Genomic DNA, 19,501 nt, shown 5'->3' on the forward strand with positions numbered 1-19,501 from the left:
ATTATTAACTATAATGCTTTAATTGCTGGTAAACATCTATATAAATTATAAAATAGGTAGAGACACTTTGAAATCAGCCCACAATAATATGTGAATATAGTCTAACATGTTATATAGCTACCCTTATAAGTTATAACAAAAGATTTTAAGACCCAGGACCTCATAATCGAAAACCAAAATGGAAAAGTGATATTAATGACGACATTCGATATGAATAAAATGTTTTTATTTTTCAATAGTAATAAACAATAAAAATGTTATATGAATACAAAATGAATGGTTCTGATGACGTACAAATACACGAACGGTTTTTAAACAAATTGCACAACTCAAGGAAATAATATATAATCACGGTTCTACAGTCAAATGTTGGTTAATTATGATCGCCAAGTTAAATAAGTGTACGTATAAGATATAAGTTTCGCCTATTCTGTCCTATTGTACACACATATTAAAAATATATAATATATTGATGCATTATAATTATGTATCTTATAACTCTACTACCTAACGATACTTATTATTGAAGTAGCTACGTAATTTCTTCATACCACACCGTGGCAAACTTTATAGCATTCTTTGGCACTTTTAAAATTATTTTCATTGCCCCGGCATCCGCCGTATTTGAACTGTTTACAAGTCTTAAATGCTTTATCGTAATAATAACGCACAGCGTTCACGTTACAAGCTCCTTCATTTTTGTCCATGCTACATATTTCTGAAAAAAAAAAGAAAAATAGACTTATGATTTATTTTTGTGGAAATCTACAGTCTTTCACAAAACCTATGTCACATTTGTATCAGGAGCCTATAAATTCGACTTCTATAACATTACAGAATTATTTTATTATTACACTTTTTTCTTGTTGTATAGTTTTATTTATTGCTAAAACGTTGAAAGTCATTTATCATTATAAATAGGTACTTAACTATGATGCGTGTTTATGTTTGAGCGTTACAGACATGAGCTAGTATTAAAAACCAAACAGTCCAAACCTCTATTATATTATGTGAAGCAAAAAAAAAAAAGCTCATCTATCTCATCATCTATTTTCGCGCATTCAACTTATTCGTTATATCAGTGGTCGCGGTTGAATATTCTACGAAGTATTCAATTCAAGGGGACAAATTGTTGACAGTGAGGTTTATTTGGTTTTTAAAACACACGTACAGTTGGAAATATGAATTATAATAGTCAAAGCAGCAATGAAATATTCAATTATTAACGAATACACAAGACACAATGGAATAAATTATATTTATGATATCACGTATTATACTTAAAATACATCTATGTATTACATAATCGAACATATATGCAATCAGGTCAGGTTACTCGGTTATGACTTCAATGCCCGTATATTTGCACACTATGAGTCTATATGTACATAAGTAATGAATGTAGGTATGTTAAGAGGAAAATATTAATGAATATGATAAACACACAATCTTTCTTTGCAATTTATATGATTTGTTTAAAATACTTCAAGAGCTCGATAAAATAAAAACATTGTTAATTAAAACTTTTATAGAGGTATCCTCGCAGTAATGCGGAAATTTAAATTGAACGTCCAAAGCATAGTAACAGACTAGTTTATTGTGAAAAAAATGACTATCATAAATGTAATTATTTATTAAATTCATCCCATTCTGAAACAAATGTTATATGATTTCAGTAATCTTACAATTATTGAATGTCACTAGAGAAACACATTTTAGTGACTTCAAAATTTCTGAATACCTGCGTACACACGTTTGTTGATTTTTTTAAAAGAATTTTATGTACTCCAAAATAACATTTCATACTTTTACATTTGATCATCGATGGGTTTTTTATGTAGTAGAAAATATATGAGTTCGTAAACGCATCCATCAAGAGGACGACGTTACACAGGCATTTGTTATTTCCGTCTTACAAGTGCGAACGTAGCAAATTTATGCTCAGCAGATCACGTTTGGCTTCGTTAGATTAAAAATTGGAGGGAATCGACTATAGAGTTTCATCTATTATGAAACTTGATGGTAAGAAGTAAGAATATTATTTGTGTTTGTAGATATGTGGGTATTTTTAAGATAGTTACATTTTTAAGAAATTTGAAATTTATAATATAGCCTATAGGCACATTAAAAATGATCATACCCAACTCTTTTAAAAACTGAACTATCTAAACAACTCATGTACAAACACAGACAATATTGTTTCCATCAAATTTCTTCGTAAGACAATTTTTAAATTAAAGAAGCCAAACGTGATCTGCTGAGCATAAATTCGGTTTATTAGTAGTGACTAGTGACACATTTGTAAGACGGATACGACAATGGCTGTTATTCAGAAAGTTGGTTTTTTGTTAAATATATTAATGACCGATTATTTATAAATAGTAAAATAAAGCATAGGTAATAAGTAATAACTAATAACAAATAGGTACCTAATGTTCAAATCAATCCAGTTGCTAGAAAACTAGAAATGCAATTTCCGTTTATAATAATATTTACAATAGTTAAATATTATAATATACAAGAATACAATATAGGTAGGTACAGTTTTATACTTTTATCAGGTAATCATTGCTTTGATTCGAAAAACTAAAGACGTTCTATTATTTAGAGTTGAAATATATAGGTAGTTATAGGTAAATATTTTACAATTCACATAATATGCATTGATATTTTATTATACTTTGTATAAGTAATTTGATTTTGATTATTATTTACCTTTTGCGAGAGACGAGTTTATTTCGCAGGTGGGCCGCGTCCCGTTACATGTTCGAGTTTCCTCTAGCACGACTTTATCGATACATTTTGTGTAGTTTTCACCTGACACGAGCAACAACCGAGACTTGATCGACAATCCTTGGCCACAAGTTACGTTGCACGGACTCCACATGCTCCATTCGGTTACCGGGCACATGCTAGTGAAAGAAGACTAAAACACAAATAATTGTATTATACGATTAATGTTTACCTAGCTCAATCTTAGACTCTTATATTTATTTCTAAATCCCCTCAAATACAACCAAATTTGCTTAAAAAGTAAAATGTATAAGCCCCTCCACTAAATTTGCTACAAAATTCGCGCAAATATGACGATTGTTCTTCTAGAACGTTTGTGCCTCAGAAATATGTTTTTAAAATGTTCGAGTCACCTGTTCAGCTACTTTATTGCAAGCTGGTTGCATGCATTTCTTTTTCATGACAAGTCCGATGTGGCGACACTTTTTGTAACTCGTGTGATCTAAAAATTGTCTGGTGCGGAACATGAATCCTATTCCACATGACACTGAACATTCAGACATCGGTGTCCATTCCGTGGTGTTGCATTTAGCATCGTCTATTAGTAGGCTGTCGTCTTCCTGTTCTGTCTCACCACTAAATCAAAACAAAAAAAAATCCAAAGTAGGTGCCTGATACCTAGGTAATTTAAAAATAAAACTATCACAATAAATTCAAAAGCATCGTTTATGAAAAATGATTTTCCAATCATAATTATTTACATGTAAAGCAATAAAAATATAAAGGTACAATATTTTGGATTAACGAGTAGCAAAGTAGATAAAAATTAAACTATCGTTGACAATCTTCAATCGAGATGAATAGAAATAGCCCTAAATCCTTATAAACATTTTTAAGATATCATTTTGAACTTTTAGAAAGATAAATAAAGACTAGGTACAAGCCTCATGTTTCAAGTTCTATATCAACCACTTAATCTACAAACAAAATAATAATCTTTTAAATATATATTCGTTTTTAATGTTAAATCTTTGAACGTGAAGTTAGTTTTTATGAGTAAGAAACAAATCAACAATTACATCGTACAGAGGTGAATGAAAAATATTAGTAATATAGCTGTAAAAAATTCCCTATATATACTATATAGTAACAGAAATCAAACATATTTCATTATTATTATTACGATTCACTGTAAATACCTGTATATTATTAAAAGTTAGAATTAAAAACGAGCTTTACAACATGACATTTCTTTCTTTGAAAATCACAGAAATTAAACACCCGATTTAGGAGTATGTTTAATAGGATATACATTATACAATTAATTATTACTTATATTTCTGGTGCCACAACAAATCTTAGCTACAATATTATTTTCAAATCATGTTCGTTACTCATTAGTCCCACTTCCCTCAAAACCACTAAATTATTAGGTATAATATCATATAAAAATAATTACGGGCAAATGGGCACCGAAGACAGGCACATTTCTTTCGACACCAATTGTCTGTCGCAACCAAACTGTTGAGCAGCGGTCTCATTTAAATAGTTTCTGTTCCTCGATCTGAGACCTTTGCCACAAGCCACGTTGCACTTGGTCCATTCAGAGTATTTCGATACAGCGCATTCAGCTAAACAAAGGTTCAAAGAACACAATCTAACGGAATATGATATAGGTAGGTATAGCCTTAAATCTTAATATGGAAATTATAGTTTTGTTATTGAGGTAGGTGCATTATTATTATCTAATAGACTGAAAGAAATAAAACAAAAGCTGATCCTTACGCCTTAATATATCTTGTGAGTTCTCTGACACTGAGAGTTCGTCCATTAAATCTGTTATAATCTTGTCGGAACAAGACTTCGGTATGAGGTTGATTCTGTTCAGATGTAAGCGAGCTAAAGGAGCCATCTCGTTGCCATTTTCGTTGAAAAAAGGTGATCTTGGATCGTCTGGATACATCGGAGTGATACGAAAAATGCGTTCATGTGGTAGAGTTTCTTGATTGTGTGACTAAAATTAATTTAAATATATTTTAATCATATAGTTGTGTACGCAACACTGTCAAACATTTTAATTATTTTATCATGTGGGTATGCATTTCAAAATGTCATCTTAATATTTTATAAATACAAATGATTTCACTAATCATGTGAGAAATTTAAATATGTAATGACCGTTCACTATAGTCATAGATTATTATGTATTATTTTTGCGTTTTTAATCTAAATATTATTATTTATGTTTACTTTACGATTTAAAAAATATAATTATACATCCGTTATACTAATAATATGATTGAAAGATGTAAATTTAAATTATTGCATAATAACAAGAATTTAATTGCTACTTAATAGTTGACGAATAATATACATCTGTAATCTAAGTGTAGTTATAGTATAATTATACTTCATACCTACCATATTATAGATAATAATTTATAAACTGACTAATTTGTTCAATTGATTAAACACTATTATCAGTGCTGTATTAATAGTAAGTTAGTAGGATGATTTACTTAATTTACTAAAAAAAAAACTAAAAAGTAAACTTTTAAGTAAAACACAATATTTTTGATTTTTAGAAGTAATCTTATTTAAGAAGATATCAGAGCAGTGTTTGTTTTCTCTGTTTGACCCACGTACAACATAGACAAAATACGTATCCACTCAAAATTATTTTTTTAAATTTTTAAGTTATTTTAGAGTGAAATCTTTTTTTTTTTATTTACTTTTGAGGCACCTATTCATTTTTCGTGTAGAGAGATATTTGTATAATAGTACGAAAGTATTGACGAAATTAAATAATATTTTTTTCGTAGCAAACGTCATTTAGACTTCTCGATTTGCTGTTTTAGAACATTAAATAATTTATTCGACAGATTTAAAATTTTCGTGGTAGCCTCTTTAATAGATAGGTAATCATTAAAAAAAATATAAGATTTGGCATTGCAGAGCATCAGGTGTGAATTAATTGAATCAAATAGCTCAATGAGTGAGGTATTAAGATTTCAATTATAATTTTAAACAGGTCAACATGGCCTTTATTTAGAAAATCGTCAAATAAATTAAAAATTTATCATAATATGCTCGTATGACGTAGGTACACGCAAACACTATTATTTACTGAATAAATTAATATGCAAATACATGAACCTTCGAGTTCTAACTAGACTGTCGAATTAACGTTGTGTCATCGATTTGAATTTATTTAGTACAAATAAAAAATGTTCTAAATAATCATAATTAATTAATAAAAAAAATGTGTAATCAAGGTCATTATAAACATTATTATTTATTATACGCTGAACACCTATATTTACTGTATGAATATTAGATATCTGTTTTTACAATGGGCGAGTTTTTATAATAAAACATACACAAGAACATCTAAAAATAAAATAATTATATATAAAAAAGGTAAAAATGTTAATTTTTACAATATATATAATATGAGCACTGTAAGGAAAATGCATACTTAAAGTGTAGTAACACAGAAAACATGAAATTTAATTTATTCTGTGGAAATTGTTTCGATAATTGTAACAAAATATTATTGTTACTGATTATTGCAAAAGCTCCACGTAATACACATTCCAATATCATACAAATTATACAAATTATTAGGTTTTAGTGTGTACCGTGTCGTGTGACTAATATTATAATTACCTAAATATCATTTAGAAAACAATTTTTGACCGTGGAATCAAATATGTATATATAAAATGTTTATATTGTAATAAAGCTAGAAGCTCAGTCGTGGAACTTTGTAAAGTACCTATCAAAGTCTTTAGTTAGGTACTAGCGCTCTACACACACTTTTCTATTCTAACTATTAATAGTTTCGGTTTGTTCCAAGCACGATGAATTATATTATGATTATTAAATACACAATATTACGGAAAACAATGTTTAAGCTTGTTTATCCTCTCCAAATTTGAAATTATGCAGACTGTACAAACTGTATAGACTGTTCACTGTTCAGCATTGTACAGACTATATATATAGTCCCACCTATGTTCAGGGCTTCAAAGAAAACATTTTTTTTTTTAAATTTAGCGTTTTAAATAACAAAATGTAAATTTACATCATTTTCTTTCCACTTATTCTTATCGCAGTTCATTACATTCTGTTTTCACGAATCATAGGTATATTATTATGGTTTTGCTTTTTAGCCGTTATTGAAAGTTAAAATATTTTTACCCTAAATAAATCTTTCAGAATTCAAGATATTATGGATATTATTAAGAAATTATTAGAAATTACCTGTGTAAACTTATTTATTAATTTTTTATTTTTTCAGGATAATTATCCATCACATATTATATAATGGGAAAAGTTCATTAGACATTGGAAGATGACAAATAAGTCAATTTTATGTCACAGTAGTACAGCTTCATTTTTGTAATTTAAACATAAAATTGAACAAAATAAACGACATATGTATACATTTTAAGTATAGGTATCAAGGTTTTTTAGGTTATGCTCAAAGCTCTCGAGTATCTCCAAAATATTAGAAAACCTAGGTAATAATAATAATAACCTTATAACCTAATCTACGGCGCAGTCACATCCACAATACTTGTTCACGCCTTTTTTTTACACCGCTAACCCACCCACACAAATGCTTGTAGCTTATTGCGGTTATGACAAAGTTTACTCATGTTGATCCTGATGTAGCCTCAACCATTCTTCAAAACCATCATTTTAACACTCATTTATCTTTTACTGTCTCATAGCGTGTGGAAATTTAAAAAAATCAATTAATTTTCATAGTTCCTAAAACCGTGTAACTAACATACCTATAAATATATTACCTATATATTTTAATTTTGTAATTGATTTAATTGGAATGATCTTAATGATTTTAAAATTAAACAGTGAGCAGCATAAATTATAAGTATAAATTATGCAATAAAACTTTACTAGTAATACATAATATTTTTATTAAATGAAATCATAATGTTACCTATATTATTATATCACTCTTCATAAATATTAAAGATTGAGTCTATAAATTTAGTGTATAAGACACACAAATAAATTAAAGTGTTGTTTAAAATATCAACCTATACTACTAATACATTTATTTTAAGTGGGTGCAGTAAAAACTATAAGTAAAATATTAGTATTATAATATTAGTAGGTATAGTATTGTATTCTTATTTATTATATTACCATATATGTGCGTCCGCTGTCTGTTCCAACGTCGTAGACGTACAAGTCTATAGTTCGGTTTTGAACCCACTGACAATTCTTTTCACATAAATTATGACCGTTGATACCTACTATCCAATCAGGGGAAGGACCTAAAATCAATTTACACATGAAATATAATAATCGTCATATATTGTATTATATTGTATATACGATTCGCATTATTATTATTTTACCGAGCATAGAAGCCAATGAGATGTAATGATGTTTCTTGTCCACTCGGAATTTAGACGTGGCGTTAGCGTTTACTCGTGGATGCCATAGACCAGCGGCTTTGATCAAAGTTCTCAAATGTTTTTTCTAACAATTAAAAACAAGACCTTGAATATCGTGAATAAATATACAAATAGATATTATTTCGTTCGACGAGCACATAAAAAGTTTAAGTACCTGCTGCCTTAGTTCGGATTCCAAAATAGCTGTTGAACCCCATTCGGCCAACTGTCTAACACCGTCAGTAGCCCATTGGCCTTCAGCCCAAAAAGAATAGTTCTTATCGTGTGTTGCTCCAATTATGTCACTGAAGTGAGTAAGCCACAAAGCACTTGGGAAATCTTTCGGATGGGTTTCGGGTGACCAAAGTCCTTCAAATTTCATCTATCAGTTTGACAAAAAAAAAAACATTAAAAACAGACATCACTTTTATACAAACCACAAATATGTAGGTATGTAAGTTCAAGATTTTTCAAATATTTTTTTTTCATTGTTTACCTACCTCATAAACTGCTTCGTCACATGCACAACAACTTTCGGTGTCAGCCGGTGCGTTTGACTTTGTAACAGTATCGAAAGACATCTCACATAGTTCCTTTAACAGTTCAGTTTTCTGATATTTATTGTAGCCGTTTTCATAGGTTATCAAAGCCCTACAATACATCATTGTATTATTAAACTCGCGTATAATTAATCTCTGCATCAACATAAGTTATAGCTAGTTTATATAGGCATTAAAGAGTGCAATCATACATACAAGTTACTTTACATTTTAAATTAATAAAATTTAATCAATTATTAACATTGTAATAGTTGATGACTATTGACTTGATTTATACCAATTACCAAGTCCATACTGTTTATATACCTTAGGTACACACAACCGCTTCCTGTTTTTGGTGCTGACCACACGAAACGTAACTTTTGTAGTTTGACTACCGGTTCAGACTGGACGATGGTGTTTACGCAATCTGGATGGAATGTCGCACCGTCATCAAACGAAAGTATTTGAAGTGAACCTGAGCGGTCCGGTGATGCGGGATCGCCACAATCTTCGCTAATCTTACTGAGGCAATCGCGTTCCGCAGTTATCAAAAACGAATGAAAATAATCCAAATTTTCACTTTCGATAGTTGCTATAAGTGAAATATTTTTAAACATTACTATTATTACCACATTATGGTATCTAATACTACATTACTGATAACATATTTATTAGTGTCGACCGATTACATCAGGACAAGGTATATGAGATATTTTTAATATTAATAATAAATGATTTGTTGATGAGTTATATTTTTTTAGGAATTTTTGTATAGATTTTTGAAACACTTTGAAAATATATATATCAAATTTTTCTTATTTGTTAAGCTTATTTTAAAAAGTAAAAATGCATTTTTATAAATATCCACCTGATTGTGTATCAACATCTACAATATTTGTATCTATAGATATGTTACATTTTAGTTTTACATAAAATAACAACTTAATATTAAACAATAGACATGTTATTTTTCTCGTAACTATTATATCGTAATACCGTCGTAAAGTCAATGAACGCAATCAATTCTGTTTAGAAAATATATTATATTGAACACTTTTTATTGTGAAAGGATAATAACATAATGGCTCAACCAGTGCAGCAGCCTATTGAAGAGAAAATTAACGAGGATTTTTTATTCTTTTTAGAACATTTTAAAGCAGCATTTGATTCGTTAAAATCCGAAAGTGAAAAAGAAATATGCAAAGTAAAAAATTAAACTCTACAACTATCTTCTCAGTAATCTTGTATTTATATGTGAATTATCTAAATAATCTTAGAAATGGCTACACAAACTCGCAATCGAACCGTATAAAAATACAAAAGAAAAACAAGCACGTAATATATATTTGTCACAACTTATTTTAAGTATGAACAACCGTAAGATAACCACTCCGTTTAACGAAGCCCCAAAACCGGGCCCGCTGTCATTAGACGGCGTATTTCCAGAAATAACTACAAAAGCCAGCCTGGAAGTCGAAAAAGAAAAAGAAGTGAGTGATAAATTTCATAAACGCGAGTCAGAGGTGATAAAAAAAAAATCGGCTCAATTGTTTAGATGAATGAAAACAAAGAGAAATGGACGAAATTCGTAAAAAATCGAGAATTGGAAATGGTCGACATGAATCATTTGTCGAACGATGGGCGTACTTACATAGCGTGTAAGAATTTACCTGAAAATTCCGGATTGTTTGCATATGTTGCCGTTACAGTGGGTGGAAATTCGGGCTGTTGGGTTAATTCATGTGGTCGACCAATGTAAGATCGTTAGCGTAAATCTTAAGCATAATCATATTTTAGCCTTGATTTAAGATTCAAATATTGAGTAGATGGACTAAAAAGCTTAATCCCGGAGGTTATCATTAGAGCTTGCACTTTATTGCATTTGAATTTTTTTTTTTACCATTTAGGATTATGAATTTAAGAACGATAAATCATGTCTTCTTCAGAACAAACATTTTTGAGTATTTCCCGATTCTAAGGATTTTTTAGTACATAATATTTGATAACTCATACAATTTTTCCGTATATTTACTTGGTACCTAGAATATTAAAGGATACATAAATTAAAAACAATAAAATATATTCATGACCAGATGTATATACTTTAAAGCCAGTATTTAATGTATAATACTATGTACAGATTTCTTGTAAATTTATTGATTGTAGAAGTAAAGAGTAGAGAATTATACCAATTACAATTGTAAAATTTAAAATAAATTATATAATTGTGTGGTTAAATCATATACAACCAATAATAACAAAATAAAATGAAATTTTTTCGTTCTTTGGTTTATAGTTTTGATTGAATATTTAGTAATTTTTTTAGATTATTTAACGTCAAATACTAATCATCGCGTAATTACGTATACTAATATCATTGTTTGAGAGTTAACACTAATTAGTTATTTATTACCAACAAACCATTAGAATAATATACTCATCATTGCATAGGTTACCACGTTAAATAATTTATGTAACCAGGTATTTAGGTAATACCATTGTAAAACCCATACAGTTTTCACTTTACGTAATATAATAACAATTAGATCAACAGAAAATAAGAATTTTGACAAAATTCGTAAAAATCACGAAAATTAGCAAATTATTTCGTGTTAGAAATTCATAGAAATTTTTCTTTTTATATCTAAGATTTAAAAATTGAATACAAGATTCCTTATAAGTTTGTCTACCATAATCAAAAAACCATTTTTACCGTAAGTCAAACTAAATTTTTATGAGCGTTTGAAGTTGAAATTTTTTCAACATTAGATATTCACTCAATTTCTCATGTAACGGTTTTTTTTTGTTTTTGTAAGTCAAAATAAAATATTTGTTGATAATTGAAATTTACACCATATATTTATTTTATCAATAACTATACTTGATAAAATTCTCAAAATATTTTGACTCGTTTTGAGCTGTTTACGGTCATTTTAAATTTTCAGTTTTTTTCTTTATAAATGTCAATGGAATTTTATTGGTATTGGCAAAAAAAACATGAAAATGTAATACAAAACTCTTGATATATTGTTACAATAGCAGTTGAACAATATTAAAAATACATAGGCTTGATTTATTTTATAAGCATTTTAAGTTCAAATTTTGGCAACACTTATCAAATTGAAATTTGAAATATGATTTTGCAGTTAAAAATGTATTAATTGTTCATCTTTTATAGCTAAGGATTGAAAATTTAAAACAAGGTTCTATGTATGTAGTCAATTCTGTAACCAATAAATCTAAAATTGAACATAAACACAACTTTTTTATGGTTATTTTAAGTTAAAATTTAAACAAAATGACATATTAACACAAAGAATAACGATTTTAGTCGCTAAGAGACGCCTAATGTACAGCAGAGCGACATCCACTTACCCGCTTTTTTCGATTGCAATTCTAATTTATAGTATACAACGTATTTAGCCCAACACCTGAAGTGAAGCCGATAGATTTAAAAGTGGAATCGGCTAACACACCGAAAAGTAACTGTGAACAAGAGGACAAAGTGTATCAACTGACGGGCGAAGTTCGAACAATTTTATCAAATCGAAGGTCGCAAGAATCTCGAAAGCTAACTTATGAATTTTTCAAAAAATTACATAATAATATTGAACAGGAAATGTTGTCTGAAGAAGATCCTAACAGTACTGCTTGCCACGATCCATACATCGAAAAGCTACTTGAAAAACTAATAGTGAGTAGTTTTAGCTTCAGGAAGTAGCGAGGAGTATTTAAATTATATACTTATAATCATTTTTATTACTTTTAAGGCCGAAAGCAAAGGGTGTGATAACTACAATCCACACTTATTCAAACGCATAAAAATGCTTTCGATGTTGAAAAAAAGAGTGAAGAATATATTACAAGAAGTAATAATAAAATAAACTAATACAATTGATACAATATTATAATATGTACAATAATTATTAAAATGTAATGATTGTTACACCCGACATGTTGTATAACCTACTTACCACATATTCGGAAATTGCATTTCATTTTTCCTTTACCAATGGAGTAATTTATAAGTATTAAGAACTTATACTTATTGACTGTTTTGGAGCTTGATTATGACGAACCCTACAACATTATGACCAATAGTCTTCATGATTTAATTCATTAAAATATTTTAGATCGAAGAACGTGACAAAAAACTTCAAAAACTTGTAATATCTTCGACTTCCCCGATGTTATTTCTTCTCAGCCCGGCCTCCACCTGTTCAAATTCCATGACCGAAATGATGTGGCAAGGTGCATTAATGGAAAAACCCACCAGCAAGATGGCCGAAACGTTAGCTAAGACGTATCCTGTCTGTCTGATTAAAATGTAAATATTATTTATGTACATTTTCCAGCTACAGTAACTATAGCATTATACTGTTACTTCATTCAAACGCAGGTTGTTGGCTCTGTTGGCACGAGAACGTCGAAAAATCATTAATCAGCTGCAGGAAAAGCAAGAAAAACTGGTAACTTCCGTAAAGAAAGATCTTTACAACGAAATCAAAAGAGGCATAATGGCTTACAAGGTGAACGATGGCCGGTTTGGCTGAGAGAATTGTATCTAAGGTTAGATGCATTTATATTTATATAATATTTTGTACGTTGTCGCATACAGGTGGCCAGAAATGAATGGGTGGACGTGATGCGAGTCGTGATGCATTACAACAAGATAAAAGAAAGTCTGACCGAAAAAGACCTCGGGGGCAGTTCGAACAGTACCAAAAGCGATTATCTTCAGGAGACGATTATCAAGGAAATCGAAGATACCATGAAGCGACTGGACAAAGGCAATAAGAAAAACGAGAAGCTGCAAGACGACATTTGCGAGTTGAACAAGAGCATTCACGTTATAACAGAAAAAATAGAGCTCGAACAAGTGCAAGCCGAAGACCAATTGCGTGATTTTCAAAACGAAATATGCACTGAAAAAAGTTTGATTATGAATCGAGCCCAGACTATTGAGAAATTAGAAAAAATGGTAAAAGCTACTCAAAAGTAGTTTTTTTATTGTAATTTGAGTACCTAATGTCGATAATATAATATTTGATTTTGACATGCATAACATAATGTCGTGTTGGACACTTGTTTTAAATTATAAATAAATACTTCAAATTCTGTGTTGATTTCAACATTAAACCACTAACAAGATACCTATAAATACCTAATGACTACGAGATTTCTCTGTTTACGTAATATAGTAAGCTACGCTTTTTAAATGGTAGAATGTGTACGCTTAATAATATTTTGGTAACATTAAAAATTAATTTGTCATTTTATTAAATACATAAAATATTAAGATATTTTTACATAGGTAATACTTTTAATGCTATAATATAGTTCAACATACAATTAATATAATATGCGTACAGGTATAAGGTAACGAAACTATTTAATACTTAAATATCATGATATTATTTAATTTTTATGCTACATTATTCATGTATTCGTTTTGTATTTCGTTTTATATACTTGTACTTTAAGACTAGATAATAATATTTTTAGATAACATACATCCTTACATAATTACATTTGTTGTGAAGAGTGATTTTCATTTTGTGTAATCCATTATATGGATAAGTATTGGTAAGTATGGTGTGCACAAAAAGGTACTGAGTAGACCTTTTAAAGGGTAAAGTCTTACACTTACACAGTAAACTATAAGTATAAACCTTAACTATTGGTTATGTTATTTATTATCTTACTACTATTAAGTATTATGTCTTTTATTAAATTGGTAATTTTATATTTACATCTGCGTCACAACTGTGTGCCATAGATCTGAGGGTACAGATTTTATGTTTGGACTTTTAAATCTTACCTATAAATAATTAATTGTTTGATTAAAGTATTATTTTTAAATTAATTTACAAAACTTAAATGGTTATAGTAAAATTAAAAAGACAAACAAATCATATTACATCAATCATCGATCGTGTAACACGATGCTAATATAAATAATTTTGCTAAATACCTATAATTTCCTAAAACAATCACCAACTAAAAAGTTCCGTTTAATGTAAACACTGCGTATTATACACTACACTAGTACTATAGTCACTATAAATATCTGTCTGCACTTATGCTTATCGGCATTCGGCGTACTAAGAAGTGCCCTTCTCCTCCTTGGGTCTCGGCTATATACCTACAAAGTTATAGCAACAAAAAAACAGACTACGAGTATATTGTATAAAATATAAATTTTATCGTATGTAATAAAGTTGAAAATCTGAAACCCTATTTAAAATTATTTTAAAAAATCAAAAGAAATTTTCAGTTGATTTACATTATGTTTAGTAAAATCATGGTATAAATAAGTCATATTATATTCCATTTGGTATGTACCTATTTGTACATTTATTTGTTTTGTACTTGTGTACCTATTTGAATTTACCCTAAACTGTTGTACGGATTTTAATGACATTTTTAGGGTGTTTGAGTGGGTCCCCGGATGGTTTAGATTCACAATTGGCTCGAACAAACATTTTTCGATTTACGCTGTACATTTTCGTTTATAAATGGTTATTAATGGTTACATTTTATTTTACTATTAATTATTATAGTTAGAAAAGATTTGGCATATAAATGTTTTAGTAATTATATATTTTAAAAATACAAATATTTATCAAGGGAAACGCCGGGTATAGAACAGCTCTAGTTATATATTATATATTTATATTTTATATTCTTGTATGCGAAAAATGAAACCGTTCATAAGATTGATCACATCACAAAATAGATTCAGTGACCTAGCTATACAAAAATATTTATATCAAATAATTATTTTTTTATTTTTTTATTTTTATAATCTATATACTGCTTAACATAATAATTATATGTGACAGAGTACATGAACAACGTAAATAAGAAGTGACTATTTGCTGGAAGGTTGAATAAGGAAAAAACAGCGAAGGAAATATTAAGAAGGAGAAAGAAGAGACGAGGAGAAATAATAATATATAATTATTTTCTATCTCATTGTTTACATTTAAAGTTATATTTTATTTATATTTATTTGGTGGAAATTGTTGGCAAAACCTCAAAAACAAAAATGTTGACGGAATAATATACCTAACAGGTTGATTTTGACAGCATAACACAGAATAACAGATTAATAGAACTAAAGTGAAAAAGCAAGTGTGGAGGGGATAGTGATTAGTAATGCGCAAAAGCCACATTTTGCGATTTTAAGATTCAGAACCTAGGTAAGTATACTAAGGTTTGAACTTTGAAGTGATGATAAATCAAGTTCTCTATTATACGTGGTACTTACCAATGTACATGGAATGTGGTATGTATTTGTCCGGGTTGCCAAATATGGATATTTGGAAGCCATCGTGCATCCATTTCGTCGAGTCTTTGGCAGTTTCCAAAGGCTGCAAGTTATTATCGTCGCAGGCGTGGCCCACTGACAAGATCCCCAAACACACAATTAGGACTTTTGCCAGCATTTTAACGTAAAAGACAATCGAATAGAAACGTCTGATTGCGTTCACTGCGGTGTTCCGTTAATCGTTGTTTGGTATAATATCATTATTTTTACTATTATTATTATTATTATTATTATTATCGTACGCCGTCTACGTCTTAGTTATATATTAACATCTTGGAGGACCATTAAAACGTTGGCGCGTGTTACACAATCATAATATAGTAAACCTATAATCATGTATGTAACGCGGACACCCAGCAAATAATATTTTATATTTTGTAGGTACAAAGTCGGTAGTTCATGTTTTTTTATCGATAAAACAGTACCTATGTAATATATATTATTATTATGTAGTTGTTTATCGCGTATTACAGGTCAATTCAGCACAGATTAGCAACAGCGTTGTTTTACCGAGAACAAATACCCATTGCCTACTGTATTACCATACGTCAAAATAAAGTGTTCTGTAATAGTTATATATTTTGTACCGCAATAATACATCATATTTTTTAGTATTAGATCGAATATTATAGAATATAGTATGGGTGGTAATATATGTAATAATTCATAATTATACATGACTGATAACGCCAAAAACACTCAGCTACCATCGATGTGATAATGATCAAATAATAATATCCGAAAGTAATATTTTAATAATAATAAATATTTATTTAATAATATAATATAATATTGTACAGTTATTTGTTTTTTACACTCAATGCAAATACTATGTACGCACATTAATTTTATAAACTTGGGCACAATAATTGGGTCCCTTCCTTATTGAGTAATTCATATAAATTATAAACTATAAAATGACAAACACTATTCGATATTAATAGCTGTAATATTTAAAATGTTAATAAACTTAAAAAATAAATAATATATGCACAAGATTGACAAGGAAAATATTGTATTTTCTGATGGTGTTATAATATTATATAATAAGAACGTACACAAACAATTTCAAGGAAAAATTGTAATTCTTTCTGGTTATATTAAAATAAAATAAATTTTTTTTTTTATTGATACAATACTCTCGGTGACATAAGCCATTGGGTTAACAAATAATTTAAATCGGTAACATATTATTATGTATCAACAACTGCAAATATATTATGTTTAATTAATAATAGAGAATATTAGAAAAATTCAGATCAAAAGTATAGGCAAAGCCATTATTTGTTCAAAATCGCTGTTTTTTTTTGTTGGGAACATTTTGTGAGGTTATTTGTTGGAATTATAATAATATACTGATCGATATTTTGTCAAAATCGTTTTGTCAGAAACTTATTTTATGGAAAATACTTTGTTGGAAATTTGTATCAAAAATTAGGTTTGATATATGATAATTTTCCACAAAATACCTTTCTGAACTTATATTATTCCGACAAAATATATTTACAAATCAACATCGGTAGTTCCAAATACATTTAATTAAAAAAAAATATTTTCAGGAATTGTATTGTATTGTTTCGACCAATTGTTTTCTAACAAGACCCTATAATAACACTACCTACAAAGTTACTGGTACCTACTACTGCTTAAACAAAACGGATGCAGGACACAACAAAACATAAATATAAAAAGGGGGAAAATAGGTAATTCTGCAGTGCAGTAGGAGTCGAGTGTACCTCGTCACTGAGTAGGTCATTGTAATGAATGTTTTAAATTTGAATTCAATTAAAACATTTGAAAAATGACTCTAAGCGGAGACGGTCTGTAAATTCTAAGACTGTCGCAAAATAAATAAATAAATATATTGCTATTAATTATTAAAGTAATTTATTTTACATTAGGCAATAGCATACAATTCATCTAAATGTTTTGAAAATGTCACTGTATTAAAAAAATATAATAATATTCTTTAAAGTTTTAAATCCCCGGAAAATATTTTTGAATTACAAAAAAATAACTAACATCGTTATTCTTTGTTTAAATATTGAACTTAGATTTTAGAACAAATTTTAACCTAAAGCATCTGTAAAAAAAACTTTGGTTTCTTAACAAATTTTAGACCAAGCAATTTTATTAATATTCATAGAAAATACAAACATGTGAATATGTGATAAAAGTTTAAATTATCTCGGTACAGTTATTTTAATTACAAAAAGTAAGAAAGTAATTCAATGAGTAATCGTTATTTTACTCTTGAATATCATATTTCATCAAAATCTAATCTTCAGATCTTCATTCAAATTAATCGTTGAATTATTCAATCTATTTATACAACATATGACTTAACTTAAATTCAATTACCAAAATTAAGGTGAGAATATTAAACATTTTTTTGCTAATATTTAATACACAATTAGTATGATTTTTTCAAATTTGTTGCTACAGTCCCTTTAAACAGTTTAAACTATGACACTAACATCATCATCAAGTGTCGTACATTTATACCATGTGTTCGTGAAAAATGTATAAAACCAATCACCTAAATCCTAATATTAAGTACCTAATTCGTCAACAAGTTCACGCAGTTTTTCTATTATATAATATTATTCAGTGTTAAAGCTCGCGAGTATTATATTATACGCAATACTACGCAGTCTGATTAAGGCAGTGTTTTCGATTATACAGACCTGATAATATAATGTATTACTGAAGTCAACGATTTTGCAGAATAATAGATATAATAATATTGATAATACTATTGTAATACTACATATTTTTATCGTTATAATGTACAGACGGAATAAAATAGTTGTAGTAGGGAACTATACCTCAGGATAATTTATTTTAATTTCTAAACTACCAAGGACTCTTCAGTGAATAACCCGTACGATATGATAAAAATTGTATTTTACCAATATGTGACATATACATGTTATTTTTATTTTTTAGTTTAATACCTATGGGACCTCAGTTGAATCGTCGACCAACAATTTATCGACATGTACAAAATGTCCACGGGTCATTAAATCGACCAGTACAAAATATCAAAAAAAGCATCAAACCCTCAATGAACCTCCGATTTCAATAAGCTTAACAGTTGACTTTAATATTTAGTTTTTATTTTAAATGTTTACCGATTAACGTCCATAAACACAGAAAACTACGAGACATAGGTATAAACACATGTCAGGTGAATAGCTTAGAGTAGGTATAGGTTTGATTTATTTTTTCTTTGGAGGAATAATCTCCTCAATCCTCTGTTTGAAAGTCTTTTTTTCTTGCCACACAAACTGTATAACTTCATTCATTATTGTTGATCGTTTTTTCAAATTATCCCTTAACTGTGGATTATAGTTGGCATATGTTAAGACGCATCCAGCCCCAGTCGTCACTACCAATAATGTGTTGAACACAATACGACTTCTATGATACATTTTTCTAAAAAAAAATTACCAAAAACA

At 28.8% G+C, this 19,501-nt stretch overlaps 2 protein-coding genes and 1 long non-coding RNA gene across 3 annotated transcripts; 1 reads left to right on the plus strand and 2 right to left on the minus strand.

Annotated features, from left to right (window-relative positions):
- Positions 1 to 209: 209 nt before the first annotated feature.
- LOC111035789 (spondin-1) lies at positions 210 to 16,344 on the minus strand. Its single transcript, XM_022317564.1, has 11 exons — positions 15,981 to 16,344; positions 9,032 to 9,299; positions 8,666 to 8,816; positions 8,341 to 8,547; positions 8,127 to 8,250; positions 7,912 to 8,042; positions 4,519 to 4,747; positions 4,193 to 4,364; positions 3,147 to 3,369; positions 2,716 to 2,926; positions 210 to 718 (listed from the first exon to the last, which is right to left on the minus strand). Exons 1-11 carry the CDS (start codon positions 16,156 to 16,158, stop codon positions 546 to 548), a joined length of 2,067 nt encoding a protein of 688 aa, XP_022173256.1. The 5' UTR covers positions 16,159 to 16,344; the 3' UTR covers positions 210 to 545.
- LOC111035790 lies at positions 9,535 to 14,011 on the plus strand. Its single transcript, XM_022317565.1, has 8 exons — positions 9,535 to 9,911; positions 9,985 to 10,197; positions 10,263 to 10,462; positions 12,131 to 12,401; positions 12,478 to 12,576; positions 12,841 to 13,034; positions 13,107 to 13,236; positions 13,326 to 14,011. Exons 1-8 carry the CDS (start codon positions 9,789 to 9,791, stop codon positions 13,707 to 13,709), a joined length of 1,614 nt encoding a protein of 537 aa, XP_022173257.1. The 5' UTR covers positions 9,535 to 9,788; the 3' UTR covers positions 13,710 to 14,011.
- On the minus strand, positions 14,223 to 15,974 carry LOC111035791. Its single transcript, XR_002604681.1, has 2 exons — positions 14,682 to 15,974; positions 14,223 to 14,528 (listed from the first exon to the last, which is right to left on the minus strand). It is a non-coding gene; the product is annotated as an uncharacterized LOC111035791 (long non-coding RNA).
- Positions 16,345 to 19,501: the final 3,157 nt, after the last annotated feature.

This window comes from Myzus persicae, unplaced genomic scaffold (genome assembly GCF_001856785.1).
Source record: "Myzus persicae strain clone G006 unplaced genomic scaffold, MPER_G0061.0, whole genome shotgun sequence".
Taxonomy (NCBI): domain Eukaryota; kingdom Metazoa; phylum Arthropoda; class Insecta; order Hemiptera; family Aphididae; genus Myzus; species Myzus persicae.

What these genes read in the sequence shown, in the direction of transcription:
- LOC111035790 (XM_022317565.1), top strand. Translation starts at nt 9,789, where the DNA reads ATGGCTCAACCAGTGCAGCAGCCTATTGAAGAGAAAATTAACGAGGAT. An exon ending in AGCTACTTGAAAAACTAATA is followed by an intron (nt 12,402 to 12,477) that starts GTGAGTAGTTTT and finishes ATTACTTTTAAG; the next exon opens with GCCGAAAGCAAAGGGTGTGA. An exon ending in GAGGCATAATGGCTTACAAG is followed by an intron (nt 13,237 to 13,325) that starts GTGAACGATGGC and finishes TGTCGCATACAG; the next exon opens with GTGGCCAGAAATGAATGGGT.
- LOC111035789 (XM_022317564.1), bottom strand. Translation starts at nt 16,158, where the DNA reads ATGCTGGCAAAAGTCCTAATTGTGTGTTTGGGGATCTTGTCAGTGGGC. An exon ending in ACAGCGGACGCACATATATG is followed by an intron (nt 4,748 to 7,911) that starts GTAATATAATAA and finishes AATTAATTTTAG; the next exon opens with TCACACAATCAAGAAACTCT. An exon ending in AAACTCGTCTCTCGCAAAAG is followed by an intron (nt 719 to 2,715) that starts GTAAATAATAAT and finishes TTTTTTTTTCAG; the next exon opens with AAATATGTAGCATGGACAAA.